The sequence below is a fragment of the Cydia amplana genome, chromosome 7 (genome assembly GCF_948474715.1).
Source record: "Cydia amplana chromosome 7, ilCydAmpl1.1, whole genome shotgun sequence".
Taxonomy (NCBI): domain Eukaryota; kingdom Metazoa; phylum Arthropoda; class Insecta; order Lepidoptera; family Tortricidae; genus Cydia; species Cydia amplana.
In genome coordinates, this window is record NC_086075.1 from 12,707,729 (window position 1) to 12,730,643 (window position 22,915).

Sequence of the window (22,915 nt, forward strand, 5' to 3'; positions counted from 1 at the left end):
ATTGGGTCAGACACACTGTCGTGCATTTAAATATTAATTTACAACACAAAGCTAATTATCATAAGCACATGCCTAGCACAACTTGTAAATGTAATCATCTTGATATTGTAAAAGAACCATACTTACCTCGGGTAGGTACCTCGGGCTAATTATAGACCATAAACTTTAACTGGGGCCCTCATATCCACCGGGTATGTAATAAACTTAGATCTATACTATCAAGACTATGTATACTAAAATACAAAGTCCCTTTTAATACATTAAGACTCCTTTACATGTCTATGGCTGATTCTGTTACTTATAAACTATAGCGTAGAAAGCTATGGAAGATCATACAAAACCTACCTAAATGATATCTATAACCTCCAACTACGTATACTTAAGACTATTGTACCTACGAAAATTAAATATACTTAAACATAAAAGTAATTATGAAAATCAATTCAATTACTGCACAGTGTTAACTGTATTTGAAAAAATTAACTTATCCATTGTAACCCAATACCAGTGGCGTAGCTAGAGGATATGGCGCCCGGGGAGGGCACCAAATTTGCGCCCCCCCCCCCATAAAAAATACAAGTGATTTCAAGGACTTTTGGTTATTTTAGAAACTGCTAGACCCTATGTTTTTTTAAAAGGTCAAAAAAGTGATACTTAATAGTCATAATTTGTCAGAGTCGCCGGTCAAAGAACTGAGGTGGAAAGCTTCCAAATTAGTAATTCATTACAAAAATCCTCTTTTGTTATTTCTACTATTATTTTATGGGGTCACTTCCCCATCGCTATTTCATGTTATCAGTGCAAATTAGAAGGCATAAAAGCAACGCAATAAGCTTCACCTCGGAATTTCTTAACAAAAGTTAAAATTTAAACTCGAAAACTACGAAAAATCGGCTAACATACATGGGGTATATTCTTGATAACCAACGACGAGGATTCTAAAAAAAATTTTTGGACGTCAAGGTTTGGACCACCCTGTATACAGGGTGGCTAAAAAATAACTGCATTTCCGTTGCCAGGGAGGTTTTGGGATTATACTGAGCAATTTCTACTATGAGACTAACCCCTAAGTCGCGAAAAAAAAATTTGACTGTTTCCTACATTTTGGCTGGTCCATTTTCTATGGGAGGTCTTTTGCCCATTTTGGCGCCCCCCCTTGGACGGCGCCCGGGGCACGTGCCCCCCCCAGCCTCCCCCTAGTTACGCCACTGCCCAATACTAGAATAACATAAAGTACTTATACAAAAAAACGCGACCCCCACGGTTACGTAACTTAGATAACATTCCTACGTTTGAGGTCGTAAAAACGAACAATGAATAAGTACGGTCGAAGAGTATGGAAATGCATTGTACCGCGTATATTGAATAGATTTCCAAATGAATTATATTAAGCTCATTAGAAGATCGAACATGTGGGCAAGCTAGATACATTATAAAGAAACACATGCTTAAAATGAGAGAACAATCGAATCCCTATCTTGTAACAATATAATAAAACCGTAATAGTACGAGGGCTGTTTGATAAGTACCCGTTTTCCAAATGTATTAATATCACGGGCCGAAAATATGTATACAATCGTTTTAAGCCATTTTCAGAGGTGGGAAAATTTAAAAAAAAACAGCATTCTTTTGTTTTTTTCTCATTTGACAGCGATTCAGTGAAAGCGTGAACTTAAAATTGTGAAAATAGAGAAAGAGCAGTATCGGTCTGTAATTAGATTCTTGTTTTTGGAAGGAAAAACATGTGATGAAATAAAAGTAAGAATGCAAGCGGTTTACCATGAATGTGCTCCTTCTATGACAACCGTCAGATACTGGTTTAACGAGTTTAAGCGGGGGAGAACAACCGTCTTTGATGAGGATCGCCCAGGCCGCCCAATTGAGGTGACTACAGACGATATGGTTAAGAAAATTGAAAATATCGTTTTAGCCGACCGCCGAATTGAACTTCGAGAAATCGTTGATGCTGTAAATGTTCCAATCGAGCGGGTACAAAACATATTAGAAGAAAAATTGGGTATGAAGACAGTATCGGCGAGGTGGGTGCCGCGTTTACTCACGGAGGAGCAAAAACGGAACCGACTGACTACTTCGGAGCAGTGTTTGGCCGTGTTCAAACGTAACCCGAAGGAGTTTCTGCGTCGTTTCGTGACCGTAGACGAAACGTGGGTCACCACTACCCCCCGGAAATGAAAGGGCAGTCGAAGCAGTGGATTTTACCGGGTGAACCTGCGCGAAAGATAGCAAAAATCGTTCCATCGGCTGGAAAGGTCATGGCGACCGTTTTTTGGGATTCGCAGGGAATACCCTGCCCTACCCTGCCTACCCTGGAACTCAATATGTATAATAATACATATTGAGTTCTTAGAAAAGGGGAAAACGATAACAGGGCAGTACTATGCCAATTTATTGGATGAATTTGACGCTGGGTTGAAGGACAAACGACCCCATTTAAAAAATAAAAAAGTACTGTCTCATCACGACAACGCACCAGCTCATTCGTCTAGAGTTGTGATGGCTAAATTAACACAATTACGCTACGCCCTATTGCCTTACCCCCCGTATTCTCCAGATTTGACCCCATGCGATTTATTTTTGTTTCCCAACCTGAAAAAATGGCTCGGTGGTAAGCGATTTGGATCAAATGACGAAGTCATTGCCGCCACAGAGGCCTATTTTAATGACTTTCCGAAATCATACTTTTTGGATGGTTTATTGAAGCTTGAATATAGGTGGAATAAGTGTATAGAGTTAAAAGGAGACTATGAAGAAAAATAAATGCATATAAACAAAAACAACTGATTATTTTTTTCATAAACGGGTACTTATCAAACAGCCCTCGTAGTGTATAATTAATTATATATGCCTATTATGCCTACCTAGACTCCTTAAATCAAAAAATCTTTTTAATTTAAGATTAGTAGTTACCTAAGTAAGTTTGTAAATATGCATGCTTATTTTATGAAATAAACAGATGTTTTTTTTTTCTGGGTATGCGAAATGACCTTATGAAGTGACATAGCCCAAAAGTTTAAATTTATATATCTTATTACATAATTATTAATTATATATATGTACTTTAGTGGAATAATATATAAATCGGACCTATGTTATAGTACTTATACCAATTTGTTACAGGTTTCAGGAACGGTCTGGAGGAATTCATATGGCGAATCTATGATGAAACTTACTGGCATCAGAGTTCCTCATAAGATAAGTATGCCCAATAATCGGGTAGTGCTTAGCACTAATGGGTAGCTCGTTATGAATCTGATAGAGCCTTCGCCGTTGCCATCTGTAGTACACAACACCCGCCAACACTGCAACCAATACGAGCGACCAAAACATTGTTCTAGTGGAACCACTTCACTGTTATAATAATGTAAACTGCACTCGGTAATAAATCAGAACTGCAGTAATGTTGTACCGCGCTTTGTTTAAATACATGCGGTTAGTAGGTAGGTAGTTAATATGTTGATCGGTCATGTGAAACAATGTTATGTGTTGATTGCCCGATTGGAGAAAGACGAGTAATGTTTTATGAGAATTATGAGTTAAACATTTACGTATCTTTTTCTACAGAAGTTCGACTTATAAACTGAAGGAGAATACATACACCTATAAAGAAAAATCGGCCAAGTGCGAGTCGGACTCGCGTTCCAAGGGTTCTGTCACGTTCCGTACATTAAGTCCGACTCACGCTAGACTGCACATTTCTTATAGGTTTTCCTGTCCTGTCTATCTATATTATAGATAAAGAACTATTTTGTGTATTTTTTCAAAATTTTAGACCCAGTAGTTTCGGAGATAAGGGGGGCGAATGGTAATTTTTTGGCTATTTTCTTAAATAACTTTAACCTATTTATTTTAAAATTTAAAAATAAATATATTTGAAATTCACAAAATGAGCTTTTTGATTTGATATATAACACGAGATAGTTTGAAAAACTTTATTTTTTTACTTCCTCATTTACTCCCCAAAAGTGGCCCCCATGATTAAAATTCATTTGTTTACGTTACATGTCCATCTTTGGGTCACTATTTCACACCAAATTTCAACTTAATTGGTCCAGTAGTTTCGGAGAAAATAGGCTGTGACAGACGGACAGACAGACGCACGATTGATCCTATAAGGGTTCCATTTTTCCTTTTGAGGTAGGGAACCCTAAAAAGTGACGAAGCCCTCCAGTGGCGAAGGCGGGATTCGAACCGGCGTCTTTAGCTATCCGGACTAACGCCATCAACCACAAATCAAGATATTTTATAAAAAAAAGAAAAACATTTATTGTAGAAACTTAAATATAAATACAAACTAAAAATATAAAAAATAACTACTTACTAAAACCCGTCCCGGGCTTTTTTTATAAAAATAACATATTTTGATTTGTTCCCAAAGTCACAGTACACTAAGAACAGTAGTGAATCTAAGGCCGCTCGGCAAGTTATTTACCTACTCTTGCGTTGGCGCTTAGGGTTGTCACTTTGTTATTGATTGCCCATACAAATTTCCACCCCCTTAAGGGGTGAGTTCTGAGATAAAAAGTATCCTATGTCCTTCCCCGGGACTCAAACTATCTTCATACCAAATTTCAACTACTTATGTCGGTTCAGCGGTTTAAGCGTGAAGAGGTAACAGACAGACAGATACACTTTCGCATTTATAATACTAGCTTTTGCCCGCGACTTCGTCTGCGTGGAATTAGTAATTTGGGTATTTTTGAACAAATCTGCTTTTTATTACACCCTTCTTTTCACCCCCAAAATGGAGGACTAATTAGTCAAAAATGCGAACTTTCTTTATTTGTAACGAAAGGTCTTTTGAGCCCTTTTTAATTTAAGATATTATTTTCTTTTATTTATTTATTAAATATTCTGGAACATTCGAAGCCGTCTCGGGTCTCGGTGACTAGACATTTCTAGAACAGTCCAGACCATTCGAGAGTATTCCACAGCATTTCTGAACATTCTGGAATATTATCGAATATTTAAGAACATTCTAGATCATTGTGGAACATTCCAGAATACTTTCAAATGTTCTAGAATATTCTGGAATATTACGAAGCTTCTCTTCTCTTCTACCCCCTTACGGGGTGATAAATAATATTCTATATCCTTCCCCGGGACTCAAACATCTCTATACCAAATTTCATTAAAATCGGTTCAGCGGTTTAAGCGTGAAGAGGTAACAGACAGACACACTTTCGCATTTATAATATTATAGTATGGATAATGAAATGTTCTATCAATTCCTAAATGAGGTATAAATAAGAGCAGGCAAATGCGAGCGGGCGTGCAGCGTACTCGAATTGTCTCGAATGCGCGCGGTCACAGTAGCGGTACGGCCCACACTGCCGCCACCGTATTCCCCCGTATATTATGCTAATGTGTGCGTGGCAGCGCGTGCGTACACGGCACCCGGCGCGCACGCACACATTCAAGCCGGCAGCGGCACATTTCTATGAAGATTCACTACTGTTCTTATACTGTGCCAAAGTCGTAGTGTGAAGTTCGACTTCCATCTTACAAGGATTGATTGTTGGATTAAACATGTAGGTAATAGGCACATTTAGGCAGACCAAAGAAATTCTACCGGAACAAGACTACAAGCTCACATTTGTAATCGTTTTCGATTTTGAGCAGAAATACTTCTTTGGCAGAAGGTACCCCAAATTTTTCTTCTCATTGGATCAATTTCAATTTCGCCTTCCTTTGCTGATCTGGTTTATTGTTCTATCCTCTAGCCTTATTTCGTAGTTGTCCATGTCCCTCATCATGATGTCGAATGAGACCCTCAAGGGTTCCTGGAGCTTGTGCTCGTCCATGTCGGAAGGCGGCAGTATCCTGTAGCGGCGCAGCATGTTGGCCAACATTGTCTTCATCGACATCATAGCGTAGTTGTATCCTAGAAACAAAGCACTCAAATAAATATAATATACAACAATCGAATTTAAAACTACTGTGAGTAGGTACACACAATAAATTTGAATACTGCTTGTACATACAATCAATTTACTCAATTTGATCCAGAGCTTGAGCAAATTGAATATTAGTAAAATCATAGATTTATTTAAATAATAACGTTTGTGATGTGTTATGCTGGCCAGTGGAGTAGAAATCTTCTCATGTGTTGAACATGTGCTCATGTAAGCAAGCCCCATCAAAGAAGGCCCAATAAGGAGAACTGATGATGATCAAGAAAATAACGCAGGGAACCGTTGGACGAGAGCAGACCAGTAGTGTTGACCATAACTCTTCCAGGCCATGTTAACCACCATAGACAATACAGCCAGCCGATATGATGAATGCACGCATATGCAGTAAAAAACTAACCAAGGCAGTTCCTCATGGAAAGCGAGAAGGGTTGGAACTGCGAAGGGTGCTTGAGCGGCGCCTCCAGGAAGCGCTCCGGGCGGAACTGCTCCGCGTCAGCTCCCCAGAAGGTGGGGTTGCGGTGCGTCGCCCAGATGTTCAGTATCACAGTCACACCGTCCACCAAGGTTGTACCAGAAGCTGCGAATTCGTTAAAAAGGCAGTTAGTCCCTTAATTCTCTGTTGCAATACTTTAATTCGTTGCGGGAACCTGAGTGGCTACCGCGAAAACCAAAATTCGCAAATTGCGGGGATCTTTCTCTTTTACTCTAATGAAGGCGTAATTAGAGTGACAGAGAAAAATGCCCGCAATTTGCGAACTTCGATTTTCGCGGTTATAGCCCTGAACTAGTCTTTGTACACCACAAATCCACGTTTTTGGAGCCACGTCCGATCTAAATGGCGATATATGTATGGAGTATCTAATTAAATTGTCAAACGTTAATTTTTGCCAAAAGAGTTGCCGGATAATCTAGTTGCCGGATCACAGGTTTGTACAGTCACCGTCTACAATAATACCTAACACAACGAAGGCCGCAAATATATCTGACACGATCTTATTTTAGAGCCATAAGAGCGTGTCACATATTTATGAGGCCTTCGAAGAGTAACATATTATTGCAGATGACTGTGCAGCGCCATTTACTTCACCGGTAAAATTCGAGGAACAATTATTTCTTAGACTTTACATGGCCCTACTACTATTAATACCTAGGGCTGATTTAGACGGCGCGCGAACTCGTATACGATTTTAGATACATTGCGGACCGTTGAGATTACGTCAATTGAGACGACCGATCAAATGACGCAATGTAATGAAACTCGCATGCGAGTTCTCGCACCGTCTAAATGAGCCCAGCTTGAAACAGGTACATATACGATCCACTTAGGGACTACTATCGCCAATAATGCTTATAGCCTTGTGACGTTTAAAAATAACCTATTGGTCTATTTTCGTATTTAATCTAGACTCTGCATCTTCGATTGTTTTCTAGTTTACCCTCGTCCATAACATATTGAGCAGAAAAAAATCATAAAAATGACTGAACAATTCTTTAAAAGGTTCTTACGTAATGTCACATCATCGGTCACTTCTCTCGCCGTGGTGGGCACTGGAGGGTACAACCGTAAACTCTCTTTGACGACCGCCTCCATGTATTTGAGCTTCGGCAAATCTTCCACGGTCAAATCACGGTTCGAGTCACCGAATATCATATCTAACCTGTTGGATGAAATTGTGGAATCATGATACTCATTGAAAAGTGCCCTGTAAATTTTGAAACGGAAATCGTAATCGCTACTTTTATGACAGCGACGGCGCCGCACCGCAAACATGTGGCCGGGCGCGTGGCTAAGTACGCGCCCGGCCACATGTTTACCTGGTACTTCGTAGTACCAGGTACCCGTAAGGTCAGCCTTTACGAAGTAAGATATCAGTCAAGTGGGTACGCTCTCAGCTGACTTTGACTATAATGTCTATCAGGTCCTTTGTCTGAAGTCAAAAAAGTCTATGGCTGAGCTTTTATTTTACGTCCTTACTCGTGGTGTAGTTTCTCCTGGACGCGGGGATGGCGAGCCAGCATGGCGGCGGCGAAGGAGGCGCCCACGGCGGAGGTGTCGGTGCCGGCCAACACGATCACCATCAACTCCTCGCGCAACTCCAGGTCGGAGTACTTCTGCTCGAACCGACCGGATGACTCTATCATCATGTCTAAGAAAGTTCTTGCGCTGATTGCTGTAAAAACACGTAGACAATAATGTAGATCGTATTTGCACCTCGTTAATCTCATTGCATTAGTGCAGCGGTCGGCAACCTGCGGCCCATGAATCTGTCACTTGCGGCCCGCGAGCCTCCCTGGCTATTTTTGTATGTAATATTGACAAACGACAATGTCTGATAAAGTCATAAATATTAACAAAGTACGGCCCGCGTCAACTACTATGTGGCCCTTGGCTGCTAAAAGGTTGCCGACCGCTGCATTAGTGGTATAGCGATTTAATCATTAACTCGATCTTTGACCGTCTTTTTACTCGTATATTTTTTTCTTAACGGACCACAGAGAAAACCGCCGGTGGTTGGGCTGTGCCAGAACCATTTACAACTATTTAGCGCCAAGCAGGTTCTAACTTTTCATATTTTGTGTCTATTAACACATAAGACATACTTACTTTACTCTTTGGTTAACACAATCGGAATAGCCAACTTACTCGTATGTTGAAATCGTTTATTAGATACTAGCTGTTGCCCGCGACTTCGTACGCGTTGATTTGTACATTAGCTTAGAATATTATGCAGCAAAAGATAGCAGTAGGGACGGTTAATCATTTGTTAAGTATTATACAACTTAATTATTAGATTTGTCTTTCACAACCTGGCTACGAAGTTTCAAGCCCCAAACTGAATAAAATTGTTCTCGATATAATCCCTCTCAACCCCCAGGAGATTTTCAAGTCCACTATTTAATAAAACCTACTACGTAACTACCTATTTACGAAGCTAGAAATTCCTAGCTTTAAATAAAATTTTAACCCTCTACCGGTTGGTAGAGGGTTCAAATTTTAAGGTTTTACAACCCCTTTTTTAAACCTTTTAGGGGATGATTTTTTAAAAACGCTAAAATCACTTTTCTTGTATTCTAATAATATGCCTTTATACAACGATTCAAGTCCCGCACTCAAATAAATGTTTGACCTCCAAACAAATTTTCAACCCCTTGTTCACCAATTTGGGGGATTAATTATCAAAAATTCTGAAATTAGTTTTCTTTTCTTTTTATAAAATACCTTTTTACGAAGTTTCAAGTTCCTAGTTTTAAATAAAATTTGAACCCTATACATACCTCCAACCGTTTTTTAACCGTTTTAAGGGATGAATCTTTATAAACGCTGAAATTACTTTTCTTGTGTTCTAATAATATGGCTTTGTACAAGGACTCAAGTCCCGGACTCTCAAAAATATTTGATTTCCATACAAACTTTCAACCCCCTTTTCACCACCTCAGGAGATGAATTTTAAAAAACGCTTAAAAGTACTTTTCTTCTCTTTTAATGAAATAACTTTTCACGAAGTTTTAAGTTCCTAGCTTTAAATCAAATTTGAACCCTATACAAACTTTCATCCCCTTTTGGACCCTTTTAGGGTATTCGTTTTTAAAAACGCTGAAAACACCTTTCTCGTATTCTAAAAATATGTCATTATACAAAGATTCAAGTCCCGCACTTAAAAAAATGTTTGACCTCCATACAAATTTTCAACCCTTTTTTCACCACCGTAAAGGATGAATTTTGAAAAACGCTGAAATTAGTTTTCTTCTCTTTTAATGAAATAACTTTTTGCGAAGTTACAAATTCGTAGCTTAAAATAAAATTTAAACCCTTTACAATCTTTCAACCCCTTTTTAACCCTTTTAAGGGACGAATTTTAAAAAACGCTGAAATTACTTTTCTTGCTTTCTAATAATATGGCTTTATACAAAGATTCAAGTCCTGCACTCTCAAAAATATTTGATCTCCATACAAACTTTCAACCCCTTTTTCACCACCTTGTGGGATGAATTTTTAAAAACGCTGAAATTATTTTTCTTGAGTTCTAATAATATGGCTTTATACAAAGATTCAAGTCCCGCACTCTCAAAAATATTTGATCTCCACACAAACTTTCAACCCCTTTTTCACTACTTTAGGGGGCGAATTTTTAAAAATGCTGAAATTAGTTTTCTTGTTTTATAATTTAATACCTTTTCACAAAGTTTCAAGGTCCTAGCTTAAAATAAAATGTGCACCCCAAGACAAACTTTCATCCCCTTTTTAACCCTCTTAGGGGTTGAAATTTTAATAACGTTCAAATAATGTTATTTTGCTATCTTATGTTATGCCTTTATAAGAAGTTTCAAAGAATTTGTAATGGATTCCATCTTTCAACCCCTTTTTAACCCTGTTAGGGGATGAATTTTTAAAAACGCTAAAATTACTTTTCTTTTTTTCTAATAATATGCCTTTATACAACGATTCAAGTCCCGCACTCAAATAAATGTTTGACCTCCAAACAAATTTTCAACCCCTTGTTCACCAATTTGGGGGATTAATTATCAAAAATTCTGAAATTAGTTTTCTTTTCTTTTTATAAAATACCTTTTTACGAAGTTTCAAGTTCCTAGTTTTAAATAAAATTTGAACCCTATACATACCTCCAACCGTTTTTTAACCGTTTTAAGGGATGAATCTTTATAAACGCTGAAATTACTTTTCTTGTGTTCTAATAATATGGCTTTGTACAAGGACTCAAGTCCCGGACTCTCAAAAATATTTGATTTCCATACAAACTTTCAACCCCCTTTTCACCACCTCAGGAGATGAATTTTAAAAAACGCTTAAAAGTACTTTTCTTCTCTTTTAATGAAATAACTTTTCACGAAGTTTTAAGTTCCTAGCTTTAAATCAAATTTGAACCCTATACAAACTTTCATCCCCTTTTGGACCCTTTTAGGGTATTCGTTTTTAAAAACGCTGAAAACACCTTTCTCGTATTCTAAAAATATGTCATTATACAAAGATTCAAGTCCCGCACTTAAAAAAATGTTTGACCTCCATACAAATTTTCAACCCTTTTTTCACCACCGTAAAGGATGAATTTTGAAAAACGCTGAAATTAGTTTTCTTCTCTTTTAATGAAATAACTTTTTGCGAAGTTACAAATTCGTAGCTTAAAATAAAATTTAAACCCTTTACAATCTTTCAACCCCTTTTTAACCCTTTTAAGGGACGAATTTTAAAAAACGCTGAAATTACTTTTCTTGCTTTCTAATAATATGGCTTTATACAAAGATTCAAGTCCTGCACTCTCAAAAATATTTGATCTCCATACAAACTTTCAACCCCTTTTTCACCACCTTGTGGGATGAATTTTTAAAAACGCTGAAATTATTTTTCTTGAGTTCTAATAATATGGCTTTATACAAAGATTCAAGTCCCGCACTCTCAAAAATATTTGATCTCCACACAAACTTTCAACCCCTTTTTCACTACTTTAGGGGGCGAATTTTTAAAAATGCTGAAATTAGTTTTCTTGTTTTATAATTTAATACCTTTTCACAAAGTTTCAAGGTCCTAGCTTAAAATAAAATGTGCACCCCAAGACAAACTTTCATCCCCTTTTTAACCCTCTTAGGGGTTGAAATTTTAATAACGTTCAAATAATGTTATTTTGCTATCTTATGTTATGCCTTTATAAGAAGTTTCAAAGAATTTGTAATGGATTCCATCTTTCAACCCCTTTTTAACCCTGTTAGGGGATGAATTTTTAAAAACGCTAAAATTACTTTTCTTTTTTTCTAATAATATGGCTTTGTACAAAGATTAAAGTCCCGCGCTCAAAAAAATGTTTGATATCCATACAAACTTTCAACCCCTTTTTCGACACCACCAGGGGATGAATTTTCAAAAACGCTGAAATTAGTTTTCGTGTATTTTAATAATATATCGTTTTACGAAGTTTCAATTTCCTAGCTCAAAATAAAACGTGAACCCCATACAAACTTTCATCCCCTTTTTAACCCCCTTAGGGGATGAATTTCTCAAAATCGCTTCTTAGCTCTTATACATTTTATAAATGCAACCTAGTGTCCAAATTTCAACTTTCTAGCGTTTGTAGTTTCGGCTCTGCGTTGATGAGTCAGTCAGTCAGTCAGTGAGTCAGTCAATCAGTCAGGACACGTGCATTTATATATATAGATAGCTAGGTACCTACTTATTAAAATTTAAAATACGATTTTCTTGTTTCCGAGCAATAAAGTGCTGCGAAATTACCAAACTACTTAACTACTTTTAAAATACAGTTTACACTGAAAAAAAAAATTAATGTTGGTTATTTGTTATTCAGTTGCTACATTGTTGACTTCTACGTGTACCTGTATTAGCCAATAAATAAATACCTACTTACTTTTCTTTCCTCCTTGCTCAATCGCTTCAAGCTCCTTGCGTTTCATTTGTATTATCTGGACATAAACACCAAAGAAGTTAAATGTATGTAATATGTATGTATAAGAAATGCCGTAACTTTTACATCTTCATAACCTAGCCTTCCCAAAACTCTATGTATATCGTATATGGCTTGTACAGAGTACCTTAGGTATACAGAATAACACACACACGGAGTTTCCCGTAGAAGAATTTGGCTTTGACCTTAAAGACCTTTTTGTTTTTCTTAAATAGTTCTAAAAGTTGTGTAGGTATATTTTGTGCGTGTTTGGAAATTATACTTAATCTTGGGTTCAAGGTTTTATACTCACTAATTAACCCTTAAACTTTATACAATTGCATGTACCTCTACAAACCTACCTACAAAATCTAAGAAAATTTTATTTTTTTCTACAATGGGGGCAAAGTTGCGCTGGTGACCTAGCGGTAAGAGCGTACGACTTTCAATCCGGAGGTCGCGGGTTCGAACCCCGGCTCGTACCAATGAGTTTTTCGGAACTTATGTACGAAATATCATTTGATATTCACAAGTCGCTTTTCGGTGAAGGAAAACATCGTGAGGAAACCGGACTAATCCCAACAAGGCCTAATAGTTTACCCTCTGGGTTGGAAGGTCAGATGGCAGTCGCTTTCGTAAAAACTAGTGCCTACGCCAATTCCTGGGAGTAGTTGCCAAGCGGACCCCACAGGCTCCCGTGAGCCGTGGCAAAATGCCGGGACAACGCGAAGAAGAAAAAGAAGAATGGGGGCAAAGTTGTTGTTTAGTTGCGAGGGTTTCAAGGCGTTTCACACCGGTGGAACCCCGCCTTAAGCGGAAAACAAGCGTGTTCACCACACCTAGGCAAGGAATATGTTAACTGTAAAACATTACATATCAAATCGGAGTGAATGTTACGAGTACCTATATAATATATTTATCTTAAAAGTCAATCCTACCAGCCAACATGAGAAAACGACTGTAGGTAAATAGTGTAAATTTGCATCCGATCACTTTACCACTTTTGTGGATAAAATGAAATGTTCGCATCCGTTTTTGCGGAATAAAGTAGGAACTTTAGCTGTTACGAGCTGGTGCTGTGAAAATTAAATTTACCGCGCAAAAAATAAAAATAAGATGGCTGCCGATTTTTACAATTTTGACCACGGATTTAGGTAAAGGGATTTTTGATTCTTAAGTACTTAGGTATATCAGCAAATCGCTTTTGGACCTCCCCATAACTCCTTGATCGAACCTGCTTATGTACTTATGTTGTTACTTGAAAAATATATGCCCCTCAACTACGGGTTTTTACCTTATTAGAATTTATTTTAGATCATAAATAAAGTTAGGTACCGCGGAACAGACTATAGGAACTGAAAATCAAAAACCTTCGAAATGCCGGGATGCGTTCCAAGTTGGATCTAAGCTACTTTCGCTCGCTCGTTCGACTAAATATAGGTACCTCGTCAATAAAGTTATGTATGTTCTGTCTGTGGTAGACAAACTTCTTGTACTTCGGCAGCCGCTGATAGACCAAGTCCGGGTGCAGCCACGGGGACGTCATTCGCTTTGCCACGTCTTGCGACAGCCAGTCGAAGGCCGCGAGAAAACTGTGCTCTGGGTTCTTTTGGCTGTTTAAATCAATGCCTAAGGTGGTCTCTAAAAACATAGGCAAATTATTAGTAATTACGATTTACCAAAATAGGTATTGATTTATGACCAAAACTATGGCAGTTGAGGTTAATCAAACAATAGTAGGTATTTTATATACCTAATATACCTAAACATTATTACATGTACCTAATAATATTAAATTTGCATGTAACGTCATCATCATAAATGTACACACATAGTGTAGGTACTTTCATCGTTTAAGTTTCATCATCATCATCATTTTACCCTTCAGTCGCCCACTGCTGAGCATAGCTATAGGCCTCTCTTCGTGGCTTGTTAGCGTTCAAGTTTAAATAACTTGAACTCTTTGAGAAGAGGTCACCCCTAAATAAGTAGGGATCCCCAATTACTAACGACTGGTCTGGCCTAGTGGGTAGGACACTGCCTGTGAAGCCGCGGTCCGGGGTTCGAATCCCGGTAAGGGCATTTATTTGTGTTATGAGCACAGATATTTGTTCCCGAGTCTTGGGTGTTTTCTATGTTTTTGTATATTATATATTATGTCGTTGTCTGAGTACCCACAAACACAAGCCTTCTTGAGCTTACTGTGGGACTTAGTCAATCTGTGTAAGAATGTCTAAGTTAACTGATCACAAATCCTCTTTCTGCATGTTTTTTGAATACTTTCCGTCAGCAACCAAATTCTTTGCTTTCTTTAAATTCTGCCACAGTGGTGAAAACTGAAAGTGATACGTAGACAGTTTGCCCATAACTAGACTTTTACTTACCGCAAACTGAATCGAATGTGTACGTATTAAAATATCTCCACACGGAGAAGTCAGAGCCTCCAGCCATCGGCCCCAGCATTTCGGCCATGATCATGCTTTGTTTATTAAACACTTTTACAAATTGGTTTAGATTCTTCATACTAAAGACAGGTGCTAAAATTTTTCGTCGCGGCCGCCATATGTCCACTGCAAGAGATACATATTATTTACTTTCAATATGAGATGATCGTTAAAAAATATATATGTAGGTACAGTCAGCCGAAGAGCCCAAAGAGTTGCTATTGAACGCTCTCTGAATTACCTGGGGCACGCTGTAGCGCAAGGTGGACGTTTCATACTTAAAGAGGCCCACTGAATCCACTGATTATCAGTCCGCCGGACGATATCGGCCTGTCAGTTAAAAGCAAAATTTGACAGCTCCAAACAACTGACAGGCTGATATATCGTCCGGCGAACTGGTATTCTGTAGGCCCCTTGACAAAATCTGCTCTGCGCTGAACTGAACTGAACTGTGAACTGTCGCCTACGTCTCAGTTCAGCATACGCTTAGCCTAAGCGTTGTTTGTATTTACCTGCAGCAAATATATTGCCGTTGCCGATCACCGAGCGAATTAATCGAGTCACGTAGCCTTTCTCCATCGAGTTCTTCAATACGACCTCGGAAGTGTCCGGGTCCGCAACAACTGTTAAACAGACAGTAGTAGGTAGGTAATTAATAGGTAGGTGTTTATTTAAATTTTCTATGTAGGTACCTACTTACCTGCTTTTCAAAATCGATACAAAGAGATAGCAACAAACATAAGTTTCTATATAAATTCCTTGATACTTCGCAACTGTTTGCCAAATAAGTGACTAACTTTGATGATGATGATGATGTAAGTATCTAAATCTGATTGATTGACTGCCTAACATGTTCGCATATTACCTAATGCATTAGATGGCTTATAACCTCATAAACCTCATGACAGCTTGTGTGCAAATTATTGTCAATTTTATCATGATACACGTTAAAAGTTGAGTGTTGTGTTTGAGCCAAATCATCATCATCACAATTTTAAGAGCCTGGCTCTTGTCGGTGGAGTTGAGCCAAATACGTATTTTTATTTCCACTTCAAAGCTTTTAAAACGGTAGGTAGGTACATCGAAAACTTACGTATATACAGCTTGTTTAAGATCCAAGCGGATGTAACGCCTCCATGCTGAATGGCCAAATTGCCAAGAGATTTGAACCAAACTTCTTTGCCTGAAATATACAATACATTAGGTACACTACGATTAGTGTAGGTACGTAACTGTGGTGACTGGCATAACCTGCGACTAGGGGATGTCCGTCAAACTTTAAGGTCTCATATAAAAAGCATCATAAGAACAGCGCTGATGTATGCACTTTTAAATCCCCAGGGCTAAAGGGAGGGACACCAAAGGGGACGTGGATGGATTAAATTCAGAAAGATCTTGAGTTCTATCCTGAAAGATTTTCTAATTACTATTTGTGCATTTTTTATTTCAAATCTTGTGTGATACAACTGTAGAAAATAAGTAATACATTTTACAGTATTACATCTGGTGCAAGATTACGACACCCTGTGCTATAATAAGCATCACATTACCTAAACTTCGTCGACCATTTTAAGAGCCATATGTACCTACTGTAAAACGTTGTACGATACACGTGCAAATTTCGCACTTGTATCGTAAATAACGATTATTCCTAATTAATAACGAGAGAATACTAGCGAAAGCAACTGTTTCACAACGACATGAGTTGAATGTTTACTGTTTTATGTGTATCACAAGTAAAAGGCACAGAACATATTAGAGAGGTTAGAATGGCTATCGCGCGCAGTTAGTATTGGAACATTTGGAACCGGTGCACTAAGGGGTAAATTCACGATCTACGCGGCCAAAAGTCGATTTATCAAAACAATAAATACCTCTGCGATAACAGCTACCTGCGGTAGAGGACCCTTTAGCGGCTAGATAACAACCCCCCCACCCTCGTATGCACTTTCTAATTCGTTTCACGTCAGTCGGAATTTGATCGTGTCACTTCGTGTACGTTACTTGTTCTCGGCGCTCTTAGAAAAGCAAAACTTTGAAGGTGTGGTTTATTGTTTTTAAGTGATCAAGAGTGAAAAAAATCATGGATTCTGAAACAGCAGGTTAGTAATTTATAACCAAATATATAAATATGCTTTATTTATTTGTTTTTAAGGCTAGGTTAATGCTCTGAAAGAGAGACTGTTTTTGAGCGTCATTTTTCGCAAAAAAAAAACTTCACTCGTTAATAAGTAATACAATAGGGTGAGATCGAGCAGAATTGTTAATGGCATGTTATAGTCTATTGTTTTGGTTATTAGAATTTAAAAAAAAACCTTCCGCATGCTTCCGCCAAATCATAATTTTTATACTTTAAAAATAATTCGTCATTTTACTCAAAAATTAACTTTTTTTTTTTTGATTTTATTCGACATGTTTATTTGTTTTAGATGTACCAAATACGTCAGGAATGAAGATCGCGACTAGAAAACACATATTTGATCTCTTCAAAAGTAAAAATTTACCTACATTGGAAGAAAAACTGTTCCTTAAGAGATCAACTTTTATCTAGTGAAGGCTGCACTAATGATCAAATAGAATTATTTAAAATCAATTTTGCTTATTTCAAGTCAGAATTTAAGACTAGATGGAGTAAAGCTCATTATAAAGAAGACAGATTCATAAAAAAACAATCATTCTTGGCTAGAAGGCACTTTCGCGATTCCCGTTGCTGAAAGTCCAGCAAACCGACCAGGCCGACAAGATTTCATAACGAAACTGGCTTGTTGGTAGATATGCCAAAGGCAAATTTCGGCAACACTAATGATGGAAACACCAGCAGAAGGTTTTTTGATGATCCAAAAGTAGCATCAGATATAACTGGAATCAGTTACGAGCTGATATATAGATTAAATGTAATTTTAGAGACGATATCAAGTGGCCACAAAATTGACTCTGAAAAATATGACAGTTACGCAAAGGAAACAGCAGAACTAAAGTCCGTCAACCAAATCTTGTCAGTAGTAAAAGGCGGCAAATTTGAAAAATCGCGGGTTAGCAACACTGTGTTCAAATAATTCCAAAACGCGTGTCATCTGTGTTTTATCTGTGGAATGTGGATCGTGAACGACAGCCGTCACCTTATTTGTTTTCATTTGGTTTTCATTCTGAATCGTTTCTGTTTCAAGAGATATTTCTGCTGTCACCATTAAATACCAATACATTAAATAAGAATAAGCAAAGCTAAGGGGCCTACAATGTACAATCATGCTCGTTGATGGTAAACATTACTAAAAATTGAGGTTATGACAAGTACATACTGGAAGAACTCTTTCGAACTTTTAAGATTATGTTCAGTTTTTTTGTTTTAGGGTTAAAAGGCATAAATAAAATTAAAACGTATGCCTAAATCTATCCAACAAGACCATAAATTGTGTCCTGGAAACCGTCCATAGGCCCACATGTCTAATATTTTCAGCAATCAGTTGTGACTATTTACAAAGGTAAACCTTTTAAACAGTATTAAGAGCCTTGATTATATCGCCGTTCTTTCGCAATATCTACCTAATCCATACATGTTTGTTGCAGGATTAAATCTTGCCCAATATAAGGCGTTCGTAGTAGGTAGTATCTTTTCAGACAATACTTACCTATGGCGGTTTATGTACGTGTACAACGCAACCAAGTCGAAAAGTGACCCTTATCTTATTTACCTTTAAATTAAATAAACACCCAAATATCAGTTGTTTTATTTTTAATATGTATATTGTACAATATATACCAATCAAAAAAATTACACAGGTATGTCATATTCATCCAGAACAGTACACTAATTTACATTAAGAAGTGGCATATTATATTGTAAATAACAAATATATGCACTATCTAATTATCTGCATTTTGATATGATTTTATTTTAGTAAACTTAGAAGACATAGATAGGGAACAAAGAGAATATAAGCAGTTGTTTTTGATATCTTCAAATTTGTTCATCATTTTGATTAACATTGTTTTAACATCGCTTTTAAATTGTCCGTCCATGTTTCAATTTTTTTCAATAAACCGCGAGTGACAATTTGAATTGACGTACGCAGGGCGCGCTCAGCGGAAAAAAAAATCTGTTGGTTCGATGTACATTGCTGCTTTTCTTAGCGCAATACTGCTCTTTGAGTGTTGCCCTACTTTAGTTTGCTTTACATTGCTACTGACAAGATTTGGTTGACGGACTATATATGTCAAATTATACGGATGGCATCCCATGACGCCCACGATGCATAAGATACTAGTCCATGGTTCTGTTATTATAAAAAATGCGTTACTACCCATTGGACAGCTGACTGAAGAAGCTGCAGGAGCGCGTAACAAGCATTTCCGATTTTATCGACTTGATTTCGCAAGGAAGTTTACGAGAGAAAGCTGCAACACGGATATTTTGAATCGCTTACTTTTGAGTTCCGACCCCTTACTGAGCTGCAGGAGAAAAATAAAAAAAAGAAAGCACAGTACTTTCCTGCCAGAGACGATAGAATTGCTATTGCCTGCCGATCCGAACCCCGAGTGTTCTTCTGGAAGCGAAGAAGAAAACATCATAGCAGAGACTGTAGCTTAATATGGCAACTGATTTTATTTCAGTAATAAATTATTATACACATATTACTATATTTTAAATTTTTTCCTCTTTTGTGCAGATGTCAAAATTTTACATATCAGTAGAATTTTGAAAAAAAAATACCATATAAATAAAAAAAAATCAAGTAACAGTTGTTTCAACTTCGTAAAACGTTAAAAAATACAAAAAACCGCAAAAATAATTTTGGCCCCGTAGATTGTGAATTTACCCCTATGTGCGGTGTCGCCGCTCGTTCCTCTCCACATTTAGGTACTAACACTCGCGCAACGGTAGTAAAAACTTGTGTGCGTGGTGAATGGATACGCCTCCTTTAGAAGATTTCATGTCTGGCTTCTTAATCTGAAGGTTATTGTGGCGCAAAAGGCATGTTTACTTTGTTTTTCGGTCAGCGCGGGCGAGTAGCATGCGAGCGTTTGCTCAAAACCGGCGGCGGCGACACGTACCCTGCTCGCATCGCCATTCTAACTTGTTCTGTGATAATAGGTAATAGATTGTCACAAGGGAGTAAAATTAGATATTTACGGCGTAGGCGTACATTGAATTACTTAAGAAGAGATTTTTAAGTGTTAACGCCGAAGATGGAAATAATTTTGCTGCCATGTGACACATTCTGCTTTTGACATACCTATGAGGAAATTAAATTAATGTTTCAAAATATTATTTAAGCTTAAAAAAACTGTATGCACGTGATGACATTCATACAGTTTTTTTAGCTTAGGTAAGTACAGGGTGGCCAAATAAGAGGTATACACTTTATTTTTAAATTTTATTCTATAAAACATAAAAAATATTAAGTATTCCTTGTTAAATATAATATGTAGGGTCAGGAATTACACATGGAAAATAATGTCAGACAAATGTCCACCTCTAGCAGCATGGCAGATGCGAACCCTTTTCATCGCGTTTTTCATCACTTTTTCACACATTTCTGGCGTTATCTCAGCGACAGTGCTTCGAATATTTTGTTTTAATTGCTGAAGGTTCGTTGGCCTATTAGCATAGACACGTCCCTTTAGATAGCCCCACAGAAAAAAGTCAGGAGCTGTTAAATCAGGCGATCAATGTCACCGTTTCTCGAAATTAATCTACAGTATCTACACAAACTAATTTTCATGCAATAACTGTCATATTTACCGCCAAAATAAAATGGCGGCAAAAAAAAGTTGTATACCTCTAAGTTGGCCACCCTGTAATATTTTTACAATTTCTTTATAAGCGATGGCTTATAAAGAAATTGTAATCGATTATGTCCATCATCATCACTGGCCACAGCATCATTGCAGATGATAGTTGCAGCTACTAAAGAGGTATTTTGAGGAGGTAGTCTAGAGCCTAGAACAGAAAAGTGCCACTTTGATCCCTAATTTACAGGTTTACTATACTCTTCTTCTTCTACCTAGCGTTATCCCGGCCTTTGCCAGGGTCCGCTTTCCTACTTGCGTTCCTCCATTTTGCGCGATCCTGGGTGTCGTCTCGTGTGAGCCCGTTCACGCTCATATCTGCTTTCACGGGGTTTACTATACTATGAGACTAAATTAATATGACGATAATAGTAGGTATCAGGGATATTGCGGATGCCGATTTTTTGACATCCGCGGATGCGGATTTTTAAAGGCTCACATCCGCGGATGCGGATGTCAAGATAGGTACATAAAAAACGTCAAATATTACATTTTAGTAATTTCTATTTCAAAAAACCGGTCAAGTGCGAGTCGGACTCGCGTTCCAAGGGTTCCGTACATTAAGTCCAACTCACGCTTGACTGCTAATTTGCAATAGGTTTTTTTGGCTAATGACTAAATTACCTAGCTGTCTAGCACTTACGCCGATGCTAAGACGTTCATGTACCGACCTGTTCCACATCCGCATCCGCATTAAATCCGCATCGATTTTATGCGGATGCAGATGCGGATGTTGAAAATAATGCGGAAGTTCCGCGGTTGCGGATATTCGCAACATCCCTGGTAGGTATGATCAAACTTACTAGCATCAGAATTGCTCATTAGATATGTATGACCAAGAATAGGGTAGGGCTTTGCACTAATGGGTAGCTCGCTATGAATCTGATAGAGCCTTCGCCGTTGCCATCTGTAGTATACAACACCCACCATCACTGCTACCAATACTAGCGACCAAAACATTGTTCTAGTGTAACCACTTCGCTATAATATTAAACTCGGCACTCGGTACTAAATCAGAACTGTAGTTATGTTTTACCGCGCTTTGTTTAAATACGTAGGCCTAGTAGATGCTAATTAGGTAATATGTATAGATCGGTGAGGTGAAACATTGTAAAGCGTTGATTTACCGACTGGAGAAAGGCGAGTAATGTGTTACGAGTAGGGGAAGTACGGACAAAATGGCAGGTCGAGATAGTATTGTAAGAGATATGATATCTCTTTATTTGAATAATTAATCGGTTTAAGAAATATTTCATAAAGAAATATATGATTTGTTCCCTAGTTGCATATGAACGTTAATAAATATTTATTTTATTCTATTCTATGTATTGTATTGTATTGTATGTATTCTGTTTTTGTATAATTTTTTATTACATTTTATTATTTTGTATGAAATATAAATCGTAATAGGGGCATTACTGGGGTATTACTGCAATGTTCTGGCGCCAGAGAGCAGCACTAGCACCCATCGTAAACCATAGAGTAAGTTATACATACTGTGCCTTATAACTGTTTTTAGGGTTCCGTACCCAAAGGGTAAAAACGGAACCCTATTACTAAGACTCCGCTGTCCGTCCGTCCGTCTGTCACCAGGCTGTATCTCACGAACCGTGATAGCTAGACAGTTGAAATTTTCACAGATGATGTATTTCTGTTGCCGCTATAACAACAAATACTAAAAACAGAATAAAATAAAGATTTAAGTGGGGCTCCCATACAACAAACGTGATTTTTGACCGAAGTTAAGCAACGTCGGGCGTGGTCAGTACTTGGATAGGTGACCGTTTTTTTGCTTGTTTGCTCTATTCTTTGTTGATGGTGCGGAACCCTCCGTGCGCGAGTTCGACTCGCACTTGGCCGGTTTTTTGTTTGACAAAGTTTTTACACAGACAATAAAATATGACATTGATACATCAAGGCGGTTTGTTTTCAAAAGGGCCTACTAGGAAACGCGAAAATCGACACAGCTATCTGCCTCTTTATCGCTCGAATATACAAGAGTGATAGAGAGGGTAGACAACAAAATTTCGACTCTCTCGTTTGCGGTAGATCTAAATTGTGACGGATTGTGGAAGTGGCGTCCCCTACGCAGAGTTTCGCGTAATATTCCAATATTCCATATTACGAAAAGTAACTTTAATTTTTAGTTTTCTTAAATATCCTTAGTCAAACGCCGCACGTTAACGGTATTTAGAAAAACAACCTGCAGATATATATTTTGGAGTGGTTATGAAAACAAAAACTTGTTCAAATTCACGTTACTTTTATTTGGTAAAGCATACACATTACATAAATACATAGCAGTATTCTGGCTAAGCACTTAAAAAGGCACACGGTA

At 37.7% G+C, this 22,915-nt stretch overlaps 1 protein-coding gene across 1 annotated transcript; it reads right to left on the reverse strand.

Annotated features, from left to right (window-relative positions):
• Positions 1 to 5,693: 5,693 nt before the first annotated feature.
• LOC134649698 (cytochrome P450 4C1-like) lies at positions 5,694 to 15,404 on the reverse strand. Its single transcript, XM_063504526.1, has 7 exons — positions 15,300 to 15,404; positions 14,728 to 14,913; positions 13,788 to 13,984; positions 7,909 to 8,183; positions 7,440 to 7,591; positions 6,331 to 6,540; positions 5,694 to 5,902 (listed from the first exon to the last, which is right to left on the reverse strand). Exons 1-7 carry the CDS (start codon positions 15,364 to 15,366, stop codon positions 5,694 to 5,696), a joined length of 1,296 nt encoding a protein of 431 aa, XP_063360596.1. The 5' UTR covers positions 15,367 to 15,404.
• Between the last annotated feature and the right edge of the window lie 7,511 nt (positions 15,405 to 22,915).